At 33.7% G+C, this 25852-nt stretch overlaps 1 protein-coding gene across 34 annotated transcripts in view; it reads left to right on the top strand.

Moving 5' to 3' along the window:
• LOC121325589 (calcium-activated potassium channel subunit alpha-1-like) overlaps positions 1 to 25852 on the top strand; it is a 132443-nt gene that overhangs the window by 48016 nt on the left and 58575 nt on the right. For 18 of the 34 annotated variants that reach the window (XM_041268346.1, XM_041268345.1, XM_041268368.1 and 15 more), the window contains exons 3-9: positions 3223 to 3284; positions 15856 to 15949; positions 16341 to 16452; positions 20948 to 21023; positions 22041 to 22116; positions 22700 to 22870; positions 24411 to 24502. In XM_041268346.1, coding sequence (XP_041124280.1) covers positions 3223 to 3284; positions 15856 to 15949; positions 16341 to 16452; positions 20948 to 21023; positions 22041 to 22116; positions 22700 to 22870; positions 24411 to 24502 — 683 coding nt within the window. Of the gene's footprint in view, positions 1 to 3222; positions 3285 to 4104; positions 4114 to 15855; positions 15950 to 16340; positions 16453 to 20947; positions 21024 to 22040; positions 22117 to 22699; positions 22871 to 24410; positions 24503 to 24587; positions 24680 to 25852 lie in introns of all 34 variants that reach the window. The other 16 variants (XM_041268343.1, XM_041268342.1, XM_041268344.1 and 13 more) reach the window with 2 other exon arrangements.

The raw sequence follows: 25852 nt of genomic DNA, 5'->3' as shown, positions 1-25852 counted from the left end.
ATAATAAGTAATATTCAACTTTTAGTAAGTCTTACATATTTGGACAAGAGCAGTATCCACATCAATGAATTATGGTAATTATACTAGATTTTTTGAGGAACACCTTTTACATAATACATTGTTCTATTTCTTGTAGAAAATACATATGTATCAATATTAGAATATTTTTACCTCTTCGCTTATTATCCAAATTTACTAAATCCCTGTTTAGTTATTAAGATTAGTATAATAGAAGATAAACTAAACATATCAACAGGTCATAAGAAGCAAACTTAAGAGTCAGTTGTAATGTATCATTTTTATGATTAAAGCCAATTTTGCAAATGATTGAATGTTAACACTGCTACTCAGTTCTGTCGTTAGTTAGGTGATGTTTTTATGAACCTAATGTTTACAAAAGGTATTTTGAAATTGCTTCAGCACCATGGATAGGGACAAGACTTAACACAACTGCCAGGGTAATGCATTTGCATGAAATATATTTAGACTATTACTTGCCTTATAAACCTTGTTGAAAATCAGCTACACGTTTCCTGTAAAATTGGTCACTATAGAGCAGGGGTCTCTCATCCTGGTCTTAGAGAGTCACATGGTCTTCTGGTTTTCATTCCAACCCATTTCTCAATTACTTATTTGAACCAGTTATTGGCTTAGTTAATCAGGATTAACATGTGTTCCAGATCATTAGCCATGATGTAAAACCTTCAGGATTGAGGCTGTCCAGGACCAGGTTTGGACCTGCTGTAGAGGGATAGATTTGAATCTGACTGAAATGCAATGAAAAATTTGTTTGGTTGTCTGTCAGTGGACATTAGGTGACATTGCATAATTCAGAACAACTTGGCACTACTGAACACTATACAGATATTATAAAAAAATATATATTTTTACTGTAACATCCTATGAAAAGGCCATGCTTAAGTACTGCACACTGTCTATGCTGTGTAAGCCTTTTGAGTCTGCTACATTTTGAACTGGGGATTAGAGTTTATTGTAAGCCTGACAGTCAATGCAAGATTTAAGTAGTCAATGCAAGAATCAAGATTTGTCTGTTAACTGACAAATGTATGTAATGGTGGGTTCCCAATAAAAGTACACAAACTTCACAATGACCTTTACAAAACGCATGCTGACAAACTCAAGTGTATCTTTTTGATGGTAGGTCAATACCAATACAGCTGTTAACTGTGGTACGCAGACATTGAGCAGAGATTTAAATGCAAGTGAATTGTAAAGGCAAAGTAATCTTTACCTTTATTTGTATGTATGGGTAGACAGAAAAACAATCCTAGCAGCAACTGTAATTCAGCACGTTTACATACAGGCTAACGTTCTATTATTATTCTGAATACTCAGTATGCAGAATAAGTATTCATAATGACATGTGGAATACTTAGCTATCTTGTGTAATATTAGTTCATGTAAACCACGTATTCCAAATACTTGCTTTTCCCTATTCTTGCGTATGTGTGAGACCACTGTCTCTGTAGTTAGGGATTTAGAAAACTTGTGATTAGCATTTGTTAACCTGGCTTTGTACTGTACGCCATTTGTGTGTCACTGTTGGCAGGATGAATGTATTTCATAAATGCATACATTTAGGACACAACATCAAAATACTTCTGTTAAACCAGTCTTGCTTTGTAGTTATGTCATTGCACATGTCCAATGTGTATCGTATTCTGGATATTTCTGGAACAATAGTGTAATATTAAATTCCACGTGTAATTAGTGTAGGTGAGCTGTTACATTGTACATTGTGTGCAATCTGTTTAACAATGTCATGCCTTTAAGCCACAAAAGAGATTGATTGGATTAACTGTTACCAAGCTCCATACATTAAGCAGCAGGTTTAACATTACTTCAAAATGTTGAGAAGGTAAATGAAAGTGTATTATTCATTGTTAAAACACAAGTGATTTAAAGAAAAGTTAGTAGACCCACAGCAGTATCAGTAAATAATACTTTTCCTGGCATTCAGAAACCCCTGGGCTATTTTCCAGCAGGTTTCATTCTGCTGTGAAGCAAAATGAATTAGTTCTATAGGATGATGGAAAACCTTTGGCCATAGCTGTATATGTGATTTAAATCACAGTGTATTGAGTAATTTAAACTTAGGTACAGTTTACATTGAAGACTGCAGGGTTACTAGTCTAATGCCAAATAGTGTTTTACATGTAGTCCCTATTTTTTTCTCTTAAGGGCCAGTCACAGGACACAGTGGAAAATTAACCCCTTAATATGTACTGTTTGGAAGTTAGCAATTTCCCTAGTCCCTGTAAATATCAGACTGTTCATTGGAATGTAGGGTGAGTTTAAATAGCTAAATATTGTCTAAGGGTGAGATAACGTTTTTATTTTTGTTTTCTTATTGTTATTCCTCATCTTAAAGGCGTGTTGATAGACCCTTTCATTGATACTGTTTTTATTTGTGTTACTGATACTGTTCGTTAACACATTCAGAATATATTGCACCTTTTAATGGAGGCTGAGAAGGAAGCATGCTCTGACAATTTTGGTTGTGCGAATCTTCTTTCTCTTAGTGCCCAAGTTATTATTTTTTTTCTTACTGCAGGATATTTATTTAGAGACATCTCAGTAGCCACAATCCCCACAGCTCATTAGAACTATAATAGCTAATTGTTTATTCCGATAAGAGCCCACTTACAGGAGCTGTACTGGGGGATGCTTGTTCTCAAGGTTATCTATCACATGCTGACCATATTAATTAGTTTAAATGTTTGGTTTCAAATTGTTCCTAGAAACAAGAGATGTACTACCATTTCAAATAAAAAAGCATCTCTTCACGGTGAATTATAGTTTTGGGTTCTATTGTATATACTATGAAATACAAAAGGTGAAACACATACTGACTTTGTACAGCATTATTATCATAAAATATTTAAAAATGTACTCTGACTGCAGTAATCTAAACTATACTGCATCTACTGTAACACTTATTTATTGTGCCAGATTTCAAAAGAATAACAATCTGTGAACACATGTGTGCAAGAAAGAAGTTGCCAACATTGAATAAACAGTGGTGTCGATTTATTAATACAGAAGCAATACAAAATGTAATAAAAATGCCCTAAACTGTACTGGATGAAGTAGGCAATCATTTAAATGTTTATTGATTTGGTTTAACGTTTCGTATTAGTAGATAGCTGAACTATGCATGTGTTCGCTGAAGTCTAATTGTGTTTTTGTTTTTATTTGCAGGTTGTCTTAGTGTTTGCTCTCAGCATTGGTGCACTTGTAATATACTTTATAGATTCTTCTGAGTAAGTATTCACACATATCTACTTTCAAAATGTTTTTGTTATTTAACCTAGAATTATTGTTTAATAAAGATATATTACCTTCTATTTTACAATAACATAACAGCTTGCCATCTTCTAGTATAAACTCACATATTATTGCCAATTGTATAATAATAATAATAATAATAATAATAATAATAATAATAATAATAATAATAATTTATATTTTTGTTACAGGACAACAATTGCAACCTATAGAACCCATTTGTTTGTATTTGCACTTATTTCAATGAGGCATTTTGTATGTAATTTACCAGTGGTGTGAGTATCTGGCTGCTGTTAAAACATTTAAAAACTGTGTAAAACTGTATTATCTTCCCAGAACCAAAATATTTAAAATCTGCATTTGTGGTCAGTGAATCATGACTAAACCCAAATGGGGCTGCTTTAAGTTTTTTCAGTTGTGCCTGGGGCTCACACCCACAAGTAGCTATGCTGACCACTGATGGCTTTTTTTATCTTCTCCGTCGCTCAAGGATGATGTTCCTCCTGAGAGACAGTGTAGTATAATATAACCAACGCATGCTATATTATAGTTTTTACTTTTTCAATGAATGTTCGTTACAGTTTATGTATTACCAAGCTCCCCTTGTTCTTAGATTATGACTTGGATTTGTATTTTTAATGATGTGTTGAAATTGACACTGTAGTTTGGATGGCAAAAAATCTACTCACTGCACAATATCAGTCTACTTTATTTCTTTTTTTACTACAGTTTTTATTCTTTTATTTCTAATTCTGGTTCTTTTCCCATTCATTCCCTTTAAAATGTACATTTTAGTATATCAAGGTAAGACATGCATGAACTTTGATTTTATTAGGAGAAGAACCCTGGCCAGAATTGGAAACTAGCACTCCAATAGACCCTGCTAAATGTAGAGTAGAGCTTGCAAACTCATACTTTCCCATCTTTTAGTTACTGCTTTAAAATAACTAGTTTGTTTCCTTACCTGTAGAGTAAATTATTTCTGACCTGAGAATGCTCGTAATAGACAAGTAGTGCATGACTAGATATAGCTGCCTTGTTTTGGATATAGAATTTTAGTGTTTGAAATGTATATAACAGACAGCAAAATGTAAGGCTGATTGCATTATGTTTCAGAAGCCTCAAATATCTAGAACTGAATAGAATTCTGTATTTAATATTATTTAATTAACTTTTTTTTTTTAAATTGAATTAATAGAGGTTGTTCGCATATCTTTATGAGGAGGTTCATTTCATGTGTTTAGATATGCACTCTTCATCACCATAGGGACATGGTATGATTAACATTCTGGATAAATAGTTTTGGAGTACTAAAGGTGGAAGGCTAGCAAGCTAGTTAACAAAGTAATGGAATAGCTACTTGTAAAGAAAAATAAGATTTTTCCTTATCAACAGTAAAAAATCATTATTTTAAAAGAGCTTGCAGCAAGGACACCCACGTGAATAAACATCATATTGTAAGTTAGATACACTTAAATAACACATAAATAACCCAGAACATACTCTGCCATAATTTTATGTAATGTGCACTCTTTTACTTATTGTAGGATAATCTATGCATGCTGGGGTTGTGTGTTATGTGCATACATCATGCAGAGTATACAAGTTGTTTAGTATTTTATATACAGTATATGACTTTTTGTTGAAGTACAAAAAAAGAGTTGCTTGTAACAAAGAAGATGTAACCCAGGACTGCTCTGCCGTGCACAGCAGTCATGAGCCATATTACCATATGGCTTCCCATTAGGGTCCACTTTGGAAAGGCAAGAGAAGAACTTGATTACATTACTTAACTAACAAGTTATATGTGGCATTTATTGGCTTTAGATTTTCAACATCAAAGTGCTTTGGCAACCAGGACGTTGATACAGAAGAAAGCCCGGAATTCCTTTCTCATTTCTCATTCTGTGTTATTTACCATCTGTAATAACAGTATTGTGAAGATATAAACACATGTCCAGTTGTACTGGTTTTGCTTTTTAAAGAGACAAACATGTGAACTGTTTGAAACCGAATGTAAAGCTCTGTTATCGCCACAAACTAGAGAAGCAAATAATTACTTTTTTGTAAATATAGGAGTCGGTAGTGTGACATATTTTTTGCCCGAGGAAAATATTTCATATGTTGATTAAGGGTCACTATTCTTGAGGCGCTGGCACGTCTTTGGCATTATTAACAACGGTGCATCTGTTTGTCACAGTCTTTGTGGAGTGACCTTGCCTAGAGGTTTAAAATAATCATTCCTGAGATAACTGATTCATAAATTATCTTGCAGAGTAGAATGACATATGAATCATTTCTCTGTTATATATAAATGACATTGCCTGCATAATCTTAAAATACCAAGAATTTTAGGGACTGGATTTCATAGATATTTGCACAGTGAAAAATAGTACATTTTTAATCCATTGGATAATTTATTAAATCTAACCAAGCTGGAGTGACAGAAAATATATATATGTCTAGGGCTGAACTGAAATTCCAGCAGGTGCCGGTATATATAGTATTACAGAGGAATTTATATGTCTGAATACTAACTGAATTGGCACCCTGTGAAGCACATAAGAAAACTATTTTGTTTATGTGCTGAGTTGAGGGAACAAGATTTTCCTGAGAGTGCAGGTGAAGAGGAATTCTCTTATTTCAGTCAGAACAACTTTCCATCCAATATCTGTATATGTGGTCATGCAGCTCATTCTATAAAGGTCGTATTTAGAAAACTATGTATTCTGAAAGCACGGTCTTGTGCCGTAATGTTTATATAAAAATTTTAGTTAGATACTTTGTTTCCTAAGTTTGTGTCCTTCAGCAGTTTTTCAAAAAAGATTGTCCATATCAGCAGCACGAGTGTGTGTATGAGAAAGTGAGACGGATCTCAACAAAGTAACGGGTCAATAGACTGTAATTAGACAGTTTAAAATTCACTACAATATCTTGCACTGCCACTTTAAGAACATTACTCTTGAAATATAAATAGCCTGGTCAAAAAATATCAACTTGACAGTAATCTGAAAAAAAATAAATGTTGCAGATCTCACTCACTTGTACTTGCCTTAATGGTGTAATCCTAGTTAGCTTTCTACCACAGATGCTTCTCACAGCCCACTCCATATGAAGCAGTAATCCTCAGTTTCACCTGTAGGAGGATGTTTACAAGGGGAGCCACAGAGAATTAACAAATATACTGTGGAATGAACAGGTTTATAACTTAGGGGTGAGCTGTTGCTGTTTAGATCTTTAAAGAAGACTCCATAATGTTATCCACTCTGTTTGGCTTTGAAAAAGTGCCAGACTCCAAGCAGACAGGATCTTTGTTTAGAATATAATCCAAACGGTACCCCAGACAATACTCTGGTCCAAAAGGGAAAATGTCCCACCCCGAGCGACCACCTGCTCTTCCTTGAAGGACTTATGTCTAAGTACAGATGGGGACCGATCTTGCTTAGATTTAGAGATCTAACAAGCTCATAATTCAACTTTATGGTATATGGCTAGAGGCAGAGTATGAGTAATGTTATCATTAGGCAAGTATACCCTTAAAGTGCCCTAGTTTTCACACACTTTTAGTTTGTGAGTGTTCAAGTAGCTTTTTGGGTTCCACATCAAAGAACAAAAGTTTTAACTTATTGATTTCACGTTTTCTTGGTTCTGATACCTAATTGGCTGACCTACTGTGTCGCTTCAAATTTCACAACCAAATCATCTCCAGACTTTTCATATTGTAGACTCCCTGCCTCCTATGGAACATTTAGATTCAATTTGGGTAAAATTCAGTATGCTGTTAATTTAATTATTATGTAGTCTGCAGACTTTGAGGTGACAGGCAACAATGTTAGGGAAAAAGTTTAATCTGATTCCAGTTCTGCACAACTGTTACTGGAAATACAATAAAACTTTTATAGATGGATAAAGTTAAATATTGTTGTTTGTTTTTAGCAAAGTACAGTTTTAATGGACCTAATGTTGATAAATGGCTGTTTATTTATACTCATTCATTTTGAAATTATGTTCTATACTTCTAATGGCCTGTTGTGTGATTGCTATTTTTGGGTTCAATGTTTTTTCACAGATGCCAACAGAAAATCGGATGTTAATCTCAGTGAGGTTTATCTGTATACATATTTTGATAAGAGTCTCTTCAGGGTGTAGAGAAAAAAAAGAATGGTTTGTGTATGCAGTATATGGTTACTAGATTTAAAAAAAAAAAAAAAAAAAAAAAAAAAAAAACCTGTGCAGGCACAAATAGTGTGTCCTTCCTCATAATCTCGTAAGAAGCGCAAGTGTATGGCAAAATACAATCTGAAACTTCTATAGGAGGCTTGGAGTGTAAAATAAAATACAATAAAGTTTGGTGAAGATTGGTGGAAAATTTATTTTATACATTAAGATTAGGTTATTGGCTTTTATATGCTGTCTGGCTGCAGTATTTCCAAATCTTATTTTTGAAAACCTAAATATATGGTAATGTGATACCTCCCTATACAGAATAAAAGATTTATATTAATCATTCAGTATAAAAAAAAAAAATGCTTTCTTATTAATGAATCCACATACCTTAAGGTGTACTTGAGAAGACTGCCTATCAAAATGAACCCACTATTATCATCAGAGACAAAGACAAATCTATGATTTAAAGATATTTTACAATATTCAAATATGATATATCAAAAATAATGGTATGCATACAATAGAAAGACTTTCTGCACATTAGTACACCCTAACAATTTGTTTATTTGTAACATTCCTTTGAAAACATTGCCCTTTAAGAGAGACCCTTTCTCAGAAACTGTACTGTAGATACTTCTGTAAAAAGCTTCAAGACCCCCGTTTGAGACAAAGTAGATATAAAGGAAATTGAAAATATTTTAATAAACGGACCACAAAAACATAAAACTACAGACCTGTGTCTTTATCTCTAGTTTTAACTAGCAAAGAGTCATTGCATTGTTAAAACAAACCATAGCATGTGTCCAGCCTCTCCATTTATCTGATGGGTAAATCCTTTACAGCGTTTTCAATACATTTAAATGAACTCAAGAATCAGATTGTGCAGCTCAAATGGTTAATCGCCATAATTCAAGGATCAAGCCTTTTCAGGAAAAGGAAAGCGTTTCTGCCGAAGCAGTCGCTATCAATCACTAAACCTATAAGAAACTAACATGTTCGTTCCTGTTACATTGTCTAGTAAAAGTTAATCTATTCAGAAATACAAAACCTTCTAAACCGATCTACCTAATCTAAACTGATACTGATTTGGTTGAGTACTTACTGTTTACCATTATTTTGTTTTTTAATTTTTTGCGAGAAAGTGATTCATCTTTAAACTTGAGATGCAATGCAAAGACTGGTAGCTTGTTTTTGCATGTCAAGGTTTATAGAGGACACCATTTTTTAAATAGTGCCATGTTTCTGACATCACAGTCATTTCTCTCTCCGTAAAAAAATTTGTTATTTGTTATAGTACCCTGTCGACAACACCACTAATTGAGAAGAAAAAAAAAATACAACAATAAAAGCTTTTAGAAGGCTGTAGGTTTTAAAATGCAATACTTCACCAGTAATTGTTGCCCACAAACCCAAGTTGAATAAAAGTCTAAATGTACTCTGTTTTCCCATTGTACTGGTAGAGTAGTTATTTATTCAACCTAAGGGTGTAGTAAGTATTTCTCATGTAGTAGTTCTCTCTGTGTAGCTATATAGACAGCTATATAGTTACACAGTATACTCTATATACTTTGTGGCAACCTACCATGAGTAGACACTCAGAGCAGTAAAATGCTGAACTTTGCCATACCTCAGTCATTTCCGTTTAGCGAAAGGCATTGCAAAAATATTTTAGGAATTTCCTGTTTTTTTTTTTTTTTATATATATACCAGTTGATTTTGCCTAGACTGCACAATAACAAAACCATAAAAATCGGGTAGGAAAGTTTCTCAGCCAACAGTTGTGTTATATATTGATAGAGAAAGAAATACTCTGGATCCAGTCACAGTTGAGAATGTATATTGATAAAGAGCAAAACTATCAATTTGACTGATCTAGATTGATAATCAGTTCCTGTACAAGTAACTATGTTTTTAACAAATTCAGTAATGGCGGTACAGAGGTGCTGATTCTTTAAAAAAAAAAAAAAAATCTACTGAAACTGTACTGATGTTTTCAGCTGACTTTGATTTTAGATTAGTTAATGTCTTTAAGAGACTGCAATGATTTTGTTTGTTTTACCTAAAACTTCAATATATAAAGTCATATAATGGTAAAGTCAGCAAGAAAAAATGTAATTTGTCTTTTTTCTGAACATTCAGCAGCTTTGCCATGAACTGATTAAGGCACAGTGTATCATAGCCTTACAGAAGCTCCTGGAAGGGGTCATGGAAAAGAAAACCTGCAAACTTTAGCTAAAGATACATCTCACCCAACGTTATTTTTATATCTTTTAACTGATTTTTATAAGCAAGACATCATGGTTTCCTGCTAGGGAAATAATTAAGTTTGTTTTTGTTTTTAAAGAAAGCAGAGGAAATTTAGCATTCACTCTTAATAAACTGTACATTAGATACAGTATACATTAAACATGTTGCATTAAAATGAGATTAAAATGAGATTATTTATCAGAAAACCGCATACAAAAAAAAGGGAGTCCTCCCAATGTGGGTTCATTTTTACTTGTGCAGGTGCTAAATCATTCTTATTATAGTAATAGTGTTTTGGCCTAAATCTGTCATTGCAGTATTAACAGGCATCATCTGTTTCATATCATCTCTTACCCAGGGGACTTACTGCAGACTCATTGATGTAGGTTTATTGGATGGCAGCCAAGCCATGTACAAGTTGCATGATGATAGCTCCCTCTAGCTCATGCATACAGCATGCAATGTATGTTAACATGTTTAATCTACTAGCATGTATACAGAATGATATGGCATGCGTCATTTTAATGTAATATTCTGTAGGAGCAAAAATGCCCACAACAACAACAACCTCTATTCTTTGTCTGGTTTAACATGCAGTATATAACACTGGCTGTGTCTCTGGTAAAGAGCCTGCGTTTGTATTAGTATATCTGTATAAATGCACACTTTTTGTGTATAAATTCATGAAAAGCTAACCAGGCATAAACATTATTATGTCTGTCCATAATTCATTAAATTCTTCTATTTTAACATCCATTCGATTTTTGTAAGCTAAAATTGAATGTCCATGTGCATTTCTCTTTATTAAAAAGGAGTGTTAATGCAAAAATGTACTTGCTATTAACATTGCAACCTTTTTTTAATAAAACCATACAGGTTCCATTGTATGGTGTCCTGCGAAAAAAAAATAGTTTGGGGTAGGTGGACATTGGGCAGGTTATAGGAAGTGTAAGAAATCCTTGCTGTGTTCTTCAGACCAGCTCTCTTCTGTTCTGAATCAATGCATAGGGCATTGTCAAGACCTGACAGTAGTAGATGGATACCTTTTTAAAGTTAATTAATTTGTGGATTAGTTTTGTTTGTTTTATGCTATTCAAAGGAGAATGATGAACACAAATGGTTAGACAAGAAAGGGTTGACCTTTCTGAAGTTGAATCATTACTAATTTTGTGAAATTGACAGTTGTGTATGTTAGCATGTTTGTGGTAATGCATGCACCAGTACAAAGTAAAAAGATGGGGTATACTGAAGGGAAGGGAATCCAAAACAATCACTTCATATAAGGTCTTCAATAACTCTGTGTCATGTACTGAACATATACATTAAACGTTCATTAGAGAGGATAAAATACATCAACTGCATTCATCTGGAAACTTGAGATTCTATGTCACAGAAATGCTATCAATACCTGATCTGCTTTTTGTATGTTTATAAGCCCTTTTTTGTGTTTGCTGAAAGACACTGTTGATTTTGTATGTACAGTCAGTGCAATTCCATTTCTGCCTAATTTCAAGATTTACCAGTTTACACATAGCTTTGTGAAGTGCACATTATGTATTGACAAAAAAACTAAATTGCACTGACGTGTTAAAACCACGATTGCACAATGCTGAAAAATCAAGGCATAATTTGCTCCCCATAGCACCCACTTATTAATGTGTTTGCCATCATTCTGTTGATATGTTTTATTACAAGATATTTGTGAATACATACCTTGTTGCATTATTGTGTACATCCTGTGGATGTGTCCGTTTTCAGTTTTTCTGTTTTCTCCATTCTCACCCTAATGATCTGCTCTCTTTTTCTCAGCATTCGTTGATAAGGGGATGTTTTATTCATTCATTTCATTGACTTACACAAACTAGGTGCATGGTACGCAAATCAAACTAAGCGCTAAGATAATGTTTTTTAAAGATGGAAAATAATCCCCTTTTTGTTAATGTGTAGCTGTTTTTCAGTAGTTTCGTGTTTAATAAATATATACCAGATACTAGTACCAAAACATCGCCAAAACATTTCCAAATGTAAATGCTACTCAATTTAGCCTGTATTCTGATATTGTACATAGACAAGTTTTTTTTTTTTTTTTTTTTTGTAATGTTTTCACAAACAGCATTGCAAGTGCAACCTAGAGTGTTTGTAAATAGACATAAGCAGAGGGATATGAAATAAATCCATTTAAATGTGTTAGCACACACTGGGTCAGGTCAGGAAGAACTTGCAGTGCACGTTTTAAAAGTGAATTGCAGGAAATTCTTTATACAGAGAAAAATTGAAAAAATCTAATAGGTTCATTATATTTGTGATACCATACTGGTGTACATTAGGAAGTAAAAAGGGTGAATTGCATCTTTTAAAAATATATTTCTGTTTGGTTGAAACCATTTATTTGTTACTGCAACCTTGTTTCATTTTCGTTTTACAGTGGTTTAGGGCTAGAGCTCTAGTTGGAGTGCTGTTGTTAATGTGAGTGCAAGAGAATACAGGACCATTACTGAACATTCAAAAAACAATTCCATACTCCCTTTCAATTGATACATTTGATGGTGTCACATTTATTATATCATTTTTTTTTCTATTAATAAAATATGTATGTATATTTGTATGAACATAGGCAATTAATGTTATCATTTATTCAGTAAATATTTGAGATGGCCACTACCTTTATCCGTGTGCTGCAGAATATTGGAGTACTAACCTATTTCCGGAAGCCATCTTAAGTCACCCACATACAAAAGTGATCTAAATGGTCTATTTTAATCACTTAAACGGTGACTGATCTGGAATCAACCATACTTGCAAACAAGTCGGAAGTCTAGGGTGAAATGTACTAAACATGTTCAATGCTTTTAGTGACTTTTTAGGGAATTTTTTGCAGCAGCAGTTTTTCTTTGTGCTTCAACCTTAGATGAATATGTAATTATGGGCGTTCCTGCATAAATTCCTAAAAAAAGGGCGAGGCTAGTGAGGGTTCACAAATATTATGAGATGTACTAAAGCTGCAGACAATTACGTTTGCATGAATTTGTTCAGAACTTTTAAAAGCATGTTTTAAACAGTTACAATTGTTGCTGGCCATGTCCGCTTTTTCTCATGTGTTACCAGTTGTGCTCAATGCATTTTTTAGTACCTAATTTTCAGGGTCAGGGTCTACTTACAAGGCTTGAAAACAAATTTCTGTGACATTTCTGGTTTTCCCACCATGTTGGGAGCAATAGACTGCACACATGTGCCACTAACCCCTCCAGCTCATTCTGAGCATCTGTATGTGACGGTGTTCTATTGTGTGTTAATTGTCTAGGCTACTAAATAGGCCAAGTTAAAAATAATAATAATTAAAATAAAATAAAAAACACAAATCATTTAATTTCAATTTAAAATAATCTTTTATTTGCATTGTACTCTAGTGATTTATTTTGTGTTATCAGTAGGCTAAAGTAAAAAGAAAGTGCACTAGATATGCATTTGATTTTACTACTGTACTGAATAGACCTACTGAACAGATTTATATTTATACATAATGTAATGTGTAGCCTACCCAAAACACATTAGTGTTATTACAGTGCAATTATTTATATTTAAAATACATGTGTGTGCGATTTTTTGTTGTATTGTTTTTAAACCCGACACCTCCTTATGTTGGAGAATGCATTGTACAGATGACGTTTACATTTAACAAAAACAATGTTGTTTTGATTCTTGCACCCTTGCATGTATAGATGCTCTCCTTCGGACACCCTCTGCTGCATGACTCTCACAATGTATGCTAGAGATCTCGCTAAGAAGACGCAACAACTATTGTGGCTCTTTTCATTAACATATTTTCTCTTGGTACATACGACAAAATGTATACTTTTCTGAATTGTCGCAACGAAAATGCAAACTGCGGTATGTTTGCACTGCGACTGGCCTATCTTAGTACATCTACCCCTCTGTCTGTAGTCAGTGCAAATAAAAAAAAAGGAAAAAAGGTAGAACAGATCTGTTTGATTTATGTTAAACCTTAAACACTGCAGGCTGTATTAAATTCAGCTAATGTGTGTTTCACACCATTGATGCGTGTTAACATTTCAAGGTCTATAGTTGTTGCCCACCTTTCTTTAATAATGATCTAGAACTCAACATTCTAATACAGTTACTATTGTTGGGGCATTGTTTTTGTTTTTTTTTTTTTTTTTTTTAATCAAATTACATTAATGACTTTTTAATCCATGCTTCATTTTATATTTTGAAAAAGTCAACTAATACAGTAGTAATTGATAATGTACTGTAAGTTGACAAGTGGTGATGTAGAACTGCTGCTTGTTTATTAAAAAGGCATGGATACATCATTTTCAAAAGATGCACAGTATTGCACCAGGGAAAGACTCTGAGGCATTCCTTGCAGAGAAGGTCACAATAAATTGACATTGGCCCACAAAGTATATTGAGAAAGTTACCCTGTTTCAATATCCATAGTGGTTTATTGCAGTTTATTTGGGTAAAAGAATTCCCTCTTTCAAGTGGTAGCTTTCTGCATTAAGTTGTAACCCAGTTTGCCTTCATACTGTAGTATACACAGTATTTTGGGCCACTGGTAACACACACACACACACACACACACATATATATATATACTGCATATATATGGTACTTCCTCTAGAGGAAAATATACTTGAACTTTGACCCATTCGACTACTCGTGACAACATGTCTCGTTTTCAATCACTCGACAACACCCACAATAAAGCTGGTACATTCATATTTGAGAGAAACTGGAGAGGAACGGGAAATTAAAACAAGGTAAAGACAATCATCGAAATAAAAGCTGAAGCGGATAACGACATAGAACGTCTGTACAGCACTGAAACATTAGATGGGATTATTTCCCTGTAATTCACTGAAGCCCATATATATATATATATATATATATATATATATATATATATATATATATATATATATATATATATATATAACAGAAGTACTTATATATAATGTCTTTATTTTTTTTGTTTCTGTTGGATTGAGTGTGACCTCATGACTGTTTTTAAAAAACATGTCAAAAGTGGTCAGGTGTTTGTATTTGCGATGTTGTCTTTGTGTTTACAAATGTGTACATGGAAAATGTGTGTTGTGTCCAAAGTGTTACTGTATATATATATATATATATATATTACTATATACACGGTATATATATATATATATATATATATATATATATATATATATAACTTGAATCTAGCTATACAACTATGGATACTGAAACGTAGGACAGATGAAACTTAGACGTGAAAATGTAAAGGTGTCCTTATTGTTTTTGTTATCAGTTTTCGTTCAATGTGAGTTTTAAGAGATGCCTCTATTAGCCAAGGGAGAGTCATTAGGTTGCACGTGTAATGACCTGATAGTCGAGCCATTTCTAATGATGACAGTACTGGTTATTTATTAAGAACATAAGACATGTCTATTTTCTATTAAATGTGCTTATCTACCAAGTCATTACAGTTTCTTGATTTTGATTCTTGGTGCTAGATAAAGGGTAAGACTGCACTATATGCTAGTATGTGCTATGGCTGCCTGAACACATACAATAAACACAAAGCCTGCATGCATTATTAACCCTTAAAGTACTGCTTCTGCTTTGCCTTTTTATCCCTCCAACTAGTCACATTTTCACTGTTATTAACACTAAATATCACAAAATCTAGACATTTTAATTATTATTGTCACATATTTCTTGTTCTTGTTTTGTTTTGTATGCTGAACACGTTTTGAAAATCTATAGTGTTTCTGGGTCTTAAAAACTGTATATTCTAAAATATACATTTAATAAAGGATTCAGTTCTTTAAGGGTTAACAAGGGGTATAACAAATATCGGTAAATATACCAAATGACATGCTTGTATGAAGAAGTATGCATGTTCCTTTCTTACAGAGAAGTGCCTTGACAGTCTTAATGCACTTTTATATTACTGAATGTGTAATTCTTTAAAAAAAAAAAAGTTAAACCTTATAGGAAAGAAGAAACATGACTTTTTAAGTGGTTACAGCAATAAACAAAAAGAATAAGAGAAACCCCTTTTTCAAGCAAAAACGTAGCATAGTTTCTATTATGTGCTTAATTAAACCATGCTTTCTGTTGTTTTATCAGCCCCATAGAATCCTGTCAGAATTTCTACAAAGATACCACTTTACAGATCGACATGGCTTTCAACGTTTTCTTCTTACTGTACTTCGGTCTGCGTGTAAGTAAACAAACCTTTTATTGTAGAGGGAATTATTAACTGTATTTAGATTGTAAGACACATTTCCTCTTGCCAGTTTAAAGTCACATACAATTGATTTTTGCTCCTTTAAAACTTCAGCAGCACTAATATTGTATTTAATCTGATATTAAATGCAATATTTTATTTGTTAGCTGCTGATGCCCCTATAACCAAGATTCATAAGTTAAGATTCACCTCTTTCATTGTTATTGTAACAATTATGTGCCTTGCACCTCTTTATATCTCCGTCAGAGGTCATGTTAAGTCCCCAGTGTTGTCATTTGATACATTATTGCATGTTCAATAAACTTTAAATAATAATAAAAAGAAGACATGATAGAAAAGTAATGATTCTTTTCTTTCCGTACAGTTTATTGCAGCCAATGATAAATTATGGTTCTGGCTGGAAGTAAACTCAGTAGTAGATTTCTTCACTGTGCCGCCGGTGTTCGTGTCCGTATATTTAAACAGAAGTTGGCTTGGTGAGTAACTTGGGCTTATTTGTATTCCTGTTTGAGAACACACATCCTGGGAAGGGAGTCATCTTTGAGTGTTTTTTTTTTATTATTATAAGTTGGCTTTTTTTTTTTTTCTTGTGAGACGTTTAAGGTCGTCGTTCCAGCAACAAAAGCGTGGTGACTACCTTAAACCCCACCCCCCCCCCACCCCAACCCCCGCTGACTGGAAGATGGAAAAAAAAAAAGAGTATTTTGGACAGTGTGTTGAAAACTGGGACACACTTTGTTTTTTACGCAAATAGTATCAAACAAAAAGTCAATATGGGAAAAAGTAAAGAGGTATCTTATAGACCTTAGGCAGAAAATTATTTATTGTCATAAAGCTGGAGGAGGATACAAGAAAATTTCCAAGCATTTGAATATCTCAATTTCAACTTCTTTCTATTATCAAGAAATACAAGACTCACGGTACTGTCACAACACTCCCTCGGTCTGAAAGAAAGAAGGTTCTTTCACCAAAAACAAGTAGAAGAATAATAAGGAAGGTTAATAACAATCCAAGATTGACTGCCAAAGATATTCAAAGTGAACTGGCTGCAAGTGGGACTGGGGTTTCCATTTCAACTACAGGTCGAGTATGGCATGGTGAAGGTCTCAAGGAAAAAGCCACTCTTAAGAAAACTTTACAAGGACAATCGCTTAAAGTTTGCGAAAAATGGCATTTGAATGATAGATACGAGTTCCGGTCAAAGGTTTTGTGGAGTGATGAAACAAAAATCGAGCTATTTGGTCACACCGCTAGTCATTACATTTGGAGAAAGTCTGGTGATGCGTACAAAGCAAAGAACACCATACCTTCTGTCAAGCATGGAGGTGGTAATATCCTTCTGTAGGGCTGTTTTTCCTCTAATGGCACAGGAAATTTAGTTCCAATACATGGTTAAATGGATTCCATAGCATACCAAAAGATATTGGCCAATCATCTGAAACCCTCCACTACAAAACTTGGTTTAAAGCGCAACATGATCCAAAGCACACATCAAAAACTACTTCAGAATGGTTAAAGAAGAATAAAAACAAGGTTCTAGAATGGTCTAGTCAAAGTCCCGATTAAAAATCTTTGGTATGAGTTGAAGAGGGCTGTGCACAAGAGAAGTCTTGTGCACAGCCTTCAAACTTCTTTATTTGGTTTAAAGAAGCTTGACCTGAATGAAATCATAATGTGTATAAGGCTGTCTTGAAGAGCACAAAGCAATACTGAAGTTAGGAGTCTTGTGTAATTGAATACTAAATGCCCTACATGTCGCACAGAACGGGACTTTGTAGTCTAGCTGTAGTTACACTACAGTTGTAATGCTCCACCAGGAAATGCAGATCTGATCTGTAAGACCGACCCAGAGCATGTCACCCTGGAGTCGTCTTACAGGATGGTGGAAGCTAAACGTTACCCACATGCTGCTCATGAAATTGCACATTCACCAGCTTTAACCCCGATGTAGATTGTGGGAAAGAGCAAAGACTTAGACTTCAGCCAAAACCAGCAGAACATTCCACATGTATTAGTTCCACAAGGGGCAGGTGTGCATTGTGGGTGGCCCTACCATTAACAATGTCTCCCTTTTGCTGGTCACTATACAGTGTAGTTGGAGTATTTTTGCACCTCCTAATGCATTACTGGTTTGTATGTACATGCTTGTGGAATCTAAACCATTTTGATTTGGGTAAAAGATGATCCTTCATGTGACCAGAACCTGTTTGATTTAATTACAACCCTATGCTGCCATCCGCTGTTCAAATATCATAGAACACAGCCTGTGTTTTATAATGATTTATTTACTTGTATATGCCATTGTTGTCAAAAATTATATTGGTAATTCTGAAGTGAGTGAAGTGTGCTTTTATAATAATTTACCAATCTCAATTAAAATCACCCGTAAATTCAATTTAAACACTGTTAACTTCCAACACGTCTTATGAAACAAAAAAATATCATTTTTATATGCACTGCGATTCATACTCATCTTGTAATACAGAAAAAAAAAACATTCCGACACATACTATACCATTATTAGGAATATGCCATTTTTCATTCATGTTCTTAAAATTACTAACCAAAAATGTAATTCTATTGAAGACTATATCTTTGGAACAACTTGTCCAGTTTTAGATAAATTATGCATTTGGGCAGTTGATGTAGAAGACCTACTGTTTTATAGAGTGACATTGTTATTGGCAGGGGACATATGTTTCTAACATAACAGTTTAATACATCTTTTCTTTACCATATTGGAATAATAGTAAAGCAAATGTTTTGAGACCACTAAGTACTATAACTTAAGAAACAGCTAATCTACTGGCAACACTCGGCTGCTCTTTTAATGTGCCTTCAGTGTATGAATTCTAATTATATCTGTGTTCTGCTTTTGGCTTTCTGATGTCATCACTTCAGATTGATACAGTTTACAGTGCTTAGCACCAACTAGTTATGCCCTGTTAAATGTTAAAATAGTGGAAATGCTTGGTTTCATGGTGTGCTTTTATTTGGACAGCAGGATGTTTTGTATTGCTTTGTATGCATCAAAACAACAAAGCAATCCAGTATCTAGTACAGTAGTTGTGATTAGTTTAGGATTTTCTTTTCAATTTCAGCTCCTCTTAATCCCTAGAAGAGTTAAATGATTGCTAGAGATTTTCACTTCTAAACATTGTTGAGCTTTAGCATAAAAAAAGACTTGCTTGCTGGTAACAAATTGGAAAAAAAAAAAAAAAAAACTGTTAGGATCATGCCTGCAGATTAAGGATGGGGTGACATTACTGACAAAAATCATAAAAATTCGGTGTCTACTGTGAAATATTTAGTTCTAGTTTGAGTCTGCAGTTTTAATGTCATGTTTGTGTCTTTCCTAAAGGAGCTTATGGTGTAATATCCTGATGGAAAAGGGCTCTTTAAGCTTCAGTGATCATAGCTGGAGTGGTATGATAAATGCTTTCGGGTTTTGCGTGTTGTGTCATTTTGATGATAACTTTCATGACAATGTTGCTTTTGAAAACATCAAGCGTTTAAAAACACCTAGATAAATGGTAGTGCTTTTCTTATCTGACACGCAGTACTAAGCAGTAGGGAAAGCAGACTGAATAGGAAAAAAAGGACAGGATGTGTCTTACCAATGTGGATTGTGATGTTTAATAGGGATGGCATTTTCATCTGCAACAGCAGCGTTTCTGAAAGTACATTTCTGCAGTTGATGATGATTCCAAGCAAGATTTTAGTGTACTGTGGCCCTCATGGTGGCACCCATACAAGAACACTTAGAAGCAACAGAAGACGTAAGAAATCATGCGGAGACCTGTTTCAGAATGGGTATCGGGTCAAACCTGGACATGGGCACAGTGGAGAGAAGGAAGAACAAAATAACTTTAGGCATTCTTGTTACAATGCGGTCAGTTACTGGGGTAAGGTTTGTCTCTTAAGAAGCACTTTTGGATGGGCCAGTGGGGGTTGTTTGTTGTTGACTGATCCATATTTGGATGAAAAATAGTTGGTCATGACATGTAGCGATGCAAAGTGGTTTACTGTACCTGTTTAAATATTATCATTCAAGTGGATTACAAATGTAACTTATTTATGTTGCTTATTAATAGTTATTAAATACTGTTGGTAATATATGTATATACTTATTAACTAGGTATACATTGATACCTACTTTTGGCATAACTGTGCATCCTCTAAATAATAATCTGTAATACTGAATACTGTAATACTGAAAGAAACAAATTACCTGCCTGCTTACATGTTAACAAACATTTAAACAATCATTTGATAAAAAATGTACAGAGATGACTTCCAAGTCAAGGGTGAGGTTAGGTTAGGCATAACATGTTTATATGGTACTGTAGTTACTAAATTGTATTTTGTCTGACAGGAAATTAAGTGCTTTTCCTTTTTTTTTCTCAGACCTAAATAAAACTGCCCTTGAATTCTATCCAAATCTACTGATGTAACATGTCTACATATTTAAGGTTTACGTCACAGGAGGCACCAGTTCAATCACAAACTTTCGCTTCCTAATGTTTTTAATCTAGAGTTCTATCTCATTTATTCTCATTCTTATACTCTTGTAATTAAGTTTCAGAAGATCAGATGCTTTTAGTTTTTACCGAGAGCTTGAGAAGTTTTTAAGAAAACAGCAGGCAGAATTTATTTAGTATTTGGCTTATCAATTTATTTAATGAGTAGTTGTTAATTTTCATGTTGTCTAGTAACTGTGTTGCGAACGGCTATTATTAGCACAAAAAAAAATCTACGTTTTATATTTGTAGAGTCTTATTAATTATTCAGGAGTATTCTCTGAGCATAGTTGCACATGAAAGTAATCAAATTATTAAATATGGATGACCGTTTTTTTTTTGATGTTACTAAAATTATAAATGTTGCAGAAATTCAGGTTTGCATATTTGTATCTAGATTTGTAATGTGTATTCTGTGTTTTTTTTTTCTTTCTGTTTATTTCTTGTACAGGTTTGAGGTTTCTGAGAGCATTAAGATTAATTCAGTTCTCAGAAATTTTACAGTTTTTAAATATCTTGAAAACTAGGTAAGTACTCTGGTTTGTCTTGTAATTCTGTAAATCTTGCTTTTGCAAACCGTGATTATGGCTGGCATTCAAGACAAGTGATTCAAATGAACATAACAAGCATATTTTAATGATCTTAACAGTGGTGCTGTTCTTAAACATGTAAACTTGTGACTACAACCTCGCTCCACTATATATTTTATTGTAGTGGACAACCGATCACCCCTAGGAGAAAACATCAGTGGAATGTATATAAAGTTAAACGGTGCTGGTATTATCGTACACTACAGTAAATTATGTTTTTAAATAGTTTCCGTGCTATTCTGTTTTATATTTTTTGTTACAATTTCAATTACTTGTTTAATGAAAAATCCTTAAATGCATCGGATTTTGCTTATTTTATTCTGCTTTTAAAATAATAAATTGATTGTAAAACAGCAGGTCTCTTGACGTGTGTGTGTTTGTGTTCAAATTCTTTTCTTTCCTTTCTAAAAGCTCAGAACACAATCCTGTATAACTGGGTGGTTTGACTTTCCCTGCAGGATTAAGGATTTTGCACAGATGTGGGGAAGAGCTTATAGCTCAACAAAATGTTTATTTTAGATGAATCCCTTCACTCAATTTAAACTGATGGAAAGGGGGTATTCCGCAGATTTTGAATGAAAGGGCACACACACACATATATATATATATATATATATATATATATATATATATATATATATATATATATATATATATATATATAACATTTTTCAAGTTGTGCTGCCGTGAAGAAAGAAAATAATTTCACCTGCCTCTTGACATGAGAGGGAAATCAATCAAACACATGCAATTCAAACTAGTCATGCTGTTGTGCTACTCATTATCAATATGTGGGACTCTACTCAGTATTCTATTTTTGCTACCCACCGTCATGAAATATTATGTTCCCAAAAGAATCTCAGTCTATTTTATAGACATGATAAAACAAGGTATAGTTTTTTGTTTTTTCCCCCATGTACCTAATATCTGTTTATATGTGTTCTTTTTTTATAGTAATTCCATCAAACTGGTTAACCTGCTGTCAATATTTATAAGCACATGGCTCACGGCGGCTGGGTTCATTCATTTGGTAAGTACACGGAGCCAAATGCATCAACACAATGTTACTACTAATGGGGCCTCTCCAGTATCTGACTCTTCACACTAATGACAGGTACTGATAGTTTTCACTAATATTTTCCTGGCTACTAATAACTACTATATATATAATATTTTAATGGGTTTCAAGAAAAACATTTTTATGCACACTTAATTCTTGAAAACAAGCTTGGAAGGTGATATTTGAGGTCTATATATGCACCGTTATCAGTATAGAATTATATTTAGGACCTGGATAAAGGTTCAGCTAGTTAAATTAAATAAATTTGAGGTATTTTGTAACTGGAGCACATGCAATGATAACTATTGAAAAAAAACAAAAAAACAAACAAAAAAATACCACTAGATGGTGGTGTTACCTTTGTTTTAAAAAGAAATTGGTGCGGTAAATCTACTCTTCTTACATACAAATCCTATGACATTCATTTTGCTTTGTTGTCAAATGGAATGTTGCTTTAATGTAATGACATTTAAATAGAGGGTTTTCAACATTTATATTCTGGAAATAAGTTGTTTGTTTATTCTTCTGGGTATTTTCTTGATGTCTGTTGCAGGTAGAAAACTCAGGAGACCCTTGGGAAAACTTCCAAAATTCACAACCACTTAGTTATTGGGAATGTGTCTATTTACTAATGGTTACTATGTCCACTGTGGGTTATGGAGATGTTTATGCAAAAACTACTCTTGGACGCCTTTTCATGGTCTTCTTCATCCTCGGTGGTCTGGTAAAAATCTTTTTTATTCTTAATTGGTGTTATATTTCAGCACCATCATCACATATTCAGTTCAATGTGTTCCTAGTAAAGCTGCTGGACACTCATTGCATTTTCACTCATTTTCATCAATACCGTCACTTATTCACACTGTTTAAAAAACAATGATTCAATACTTTGGATACATTTTACATTATTTTGTAAGTTTATAGTTGTTGGCATGTCAGACTAAGGCCCTTGATTGTTTAAAACATATGAACTGTTAGTTTCATTTTAAACAATGTGTATATAAGTACAATTAAAGAACTGGAACACTTTTGATATCATTTTATAATGTTGTTGCTATTTTTTTAGAGCATTGTGCGGTTTCAGGAGTCCCCGCCCTTCTGTGTCCCTACCCAAATTCCAACAAACACTGTGACAGGAGGATGCACCATAGAGCCGTCTGAAATGAGAATCAACAGTAACAAAACCTCATTCTCGAGGGTTTATAAACTCCAGAAAATAAGATTACATTAAAAACACATTGTCTGATTGGATTCATACCAAGTGTTTGTTTTGCACTGTTTTCATAGTTGCTACAGTTGCCGCAATTTTTTTGTTTAAATTTGGAAACATTTTATATATATATATATATATATATATATATATATATATATATATATATATATATATATATATATATATATAGTATATATAGTTTAATCAAAATCTGCATGTCTGTTCTTTATTAGATCAGACATCATTTTAATACATTTTTAAATGTTTTGAATGGTTTCTTCTCAAAAGCAACCCAATGTCTTTATTTAGGGTTATTTAATTGTTGCTATTGTTATTCTTCGGCCATCACTCATGTTTGAAATTTAAGCATTCTCTACAAAAAACTTTAGTTGAAGTAGAAGCTTCTTAAGTTCACAAAATGCATTGAACTGAGATGCTGCTAAGTCTCATCAGTCTGTGCTTTTTGACTCAACCTGGCACAGCCCAAGTGTTTGTTGGACAAAACATGGCACTTAGGTTTCTTTTCATTATCTTTTAGATGTTTTCAACCACAGAATGACTATGAGTCACCTCTGTGAATTCTTTTTTAAATCCTTTTTTTGTAGATGCCATTTATCTTTAAAAAAAACTGGGGAATTGTCCTTGCATAAAACATGCTTTTTATAATAATAATAATAATAATAATAATAATAATAATAATAATAATAATAATACATTATTTATTTAGAATCAGTTTATTCTTGTACAATTTTCATGTTCTTTTACATTTTTTTATTATTTTATGTTTAACACAACTACAAAATACTTTGTAGACATTATTATTATTATTATTATTATTATTATTATTATTATTATTATTATTATTATTATTATTATCCCCAGTTTCTGTAGTTGATTATATACAATCCCATTCTAGTTCTATGAAATCCAAATTTCCTTTCTTTTTTTATAGATCTAATTCTTTAGCATTTTCCGATTTTATGGCAAAATCTAGTACCCCCTTCTCCTTGACTTTTTTAGTCTTTTCTTCTGTCTCCTATCTTCTCCTTAGGCCATGTTTGCCAGCTACGTCCCTGAAATCATAGAGTTAATAGGAAACCGCAAGAAATATGGTGGTTCCTATAGTGCGGTTAATGGAAGAAAGTAAGTATTCCATGAGGCTCTGCTGCCTCTGCCGCAGTAGAACACTCTCTGCATGCCATTTTCTTTTTCTGTTTCATGCATGTAGGCCATGTTTGCTCGCTACGTACCAGAAATTGCTGCTCTCATCCTTAATCGGAAGAAATACGGAGGGATTTATAACTCAACCCAAGGCAGAAAGTAAGTCAAAATCAAACAAGGTGTGGTTGTGTGACTGAAGTCCGTTAGGGATGACTAACTCGCAGGAATATGTTTCCTGTGATGTCAGTGGAAATTCACACTACAGGTATGACTGGAGACCTTGGCCATTTTAAGGCACATGCATTGTTCCTTTATATTCTAAAAACATCCTGCTATTGCATTTTGAGTTCATACTTAATAGAGCTTTCATGACTCATGTATATCCCATGCTAAATGTTACTGCTTGTGTTTAAGCTGCACACTTTGCTGCTTTTTAAAAAGCCACTTGACATTTCTTGGAAGTTGTGGGTGTGCTCATTGTTCTACAAATAGTCACGAGAACCCTAATACTAAAATGTGGCAGTCAAAGAGTTGCATTTGCCCTAATCTTTGGCTTTCACAAAAATAAAACCTGGAATTTTCATTTTTTGTGTGTGGCGCCAATCACAGTTCTTTATTGTGGGCTTTCATTTGTTTTGTATACTTTTGGCATATAGAGTCAGTTCTTTCATTCTGTTTTCATCTACTTTAATTTCCTGCATGTTCAAGTTAAATGTGTCTTGAGGTCTTGTGACTTTTTTTCGCAGGGTGTTTTTTGTTTATTTTTGTTCCCAGCAAAAAGTAAATGTCTTGTCTGCCTCCACTGTTTAATTTCCTTTTGTTCTGTTTTAACGTGTTAACGTGGCCTTGATCTTCAGTCAGCCCCCACACCCTGATTTCCTGGATGCCTCAACTGAGATTACAGCCTCTCAGTTTGCTCTTGGCTTGCATGCCAGATGATCTTTGTAACACTTGCCTTATTTTTGTAGCCTTTGTCTCTTTTGTGAGTTATTCTTAATGTCTAAGTGACTATTCTGAACTCCCACCCACTTCCTGACTGAAACTCAGCTCTGTCATCAGCACATGGTATGCCTTGTTTACATTAGATTTAATTAGTTGGTTCAAAGTTACTCACAAAATAGTTTAAAGAAAGCTTTTTCATCACGTAGACCTTTCATCGGATCGTGTAATTTTAAGGGAAAAACACAGCAAAAAGCCACTGGCACTTTTTTGTTTGATGTTGTTTTCCCGTCAGTAAAGAAAGATCGATGAAATGTTATTTTTGGCCGAAATTTGTGGTTTTGATTTGGAGTCTAGTGTTGAGAGGATAAGTTGTCAAAATCACTTGAGTTT

This window comes from Polyodon spathula, chromosome 13, assembly GCF_017654505.1.
Source record: "Polyodon spathula isolate WHYD16114869_AA chromosome 13, ASM1765450v1, whole genome shotgun sequence".
Classification (NCBI taxonomy): Eukaryota; Metazoa; Chordata; class Actinopteri; order Acipenseriformes; family Polyodontidae; genus Polyodon; species Polyodon spathula.
The sequence above is the reverse complement of the archived record's forward strand: the minus strand, read 5'-3'. Positions and strand labels throughout refer to the sequence as shown.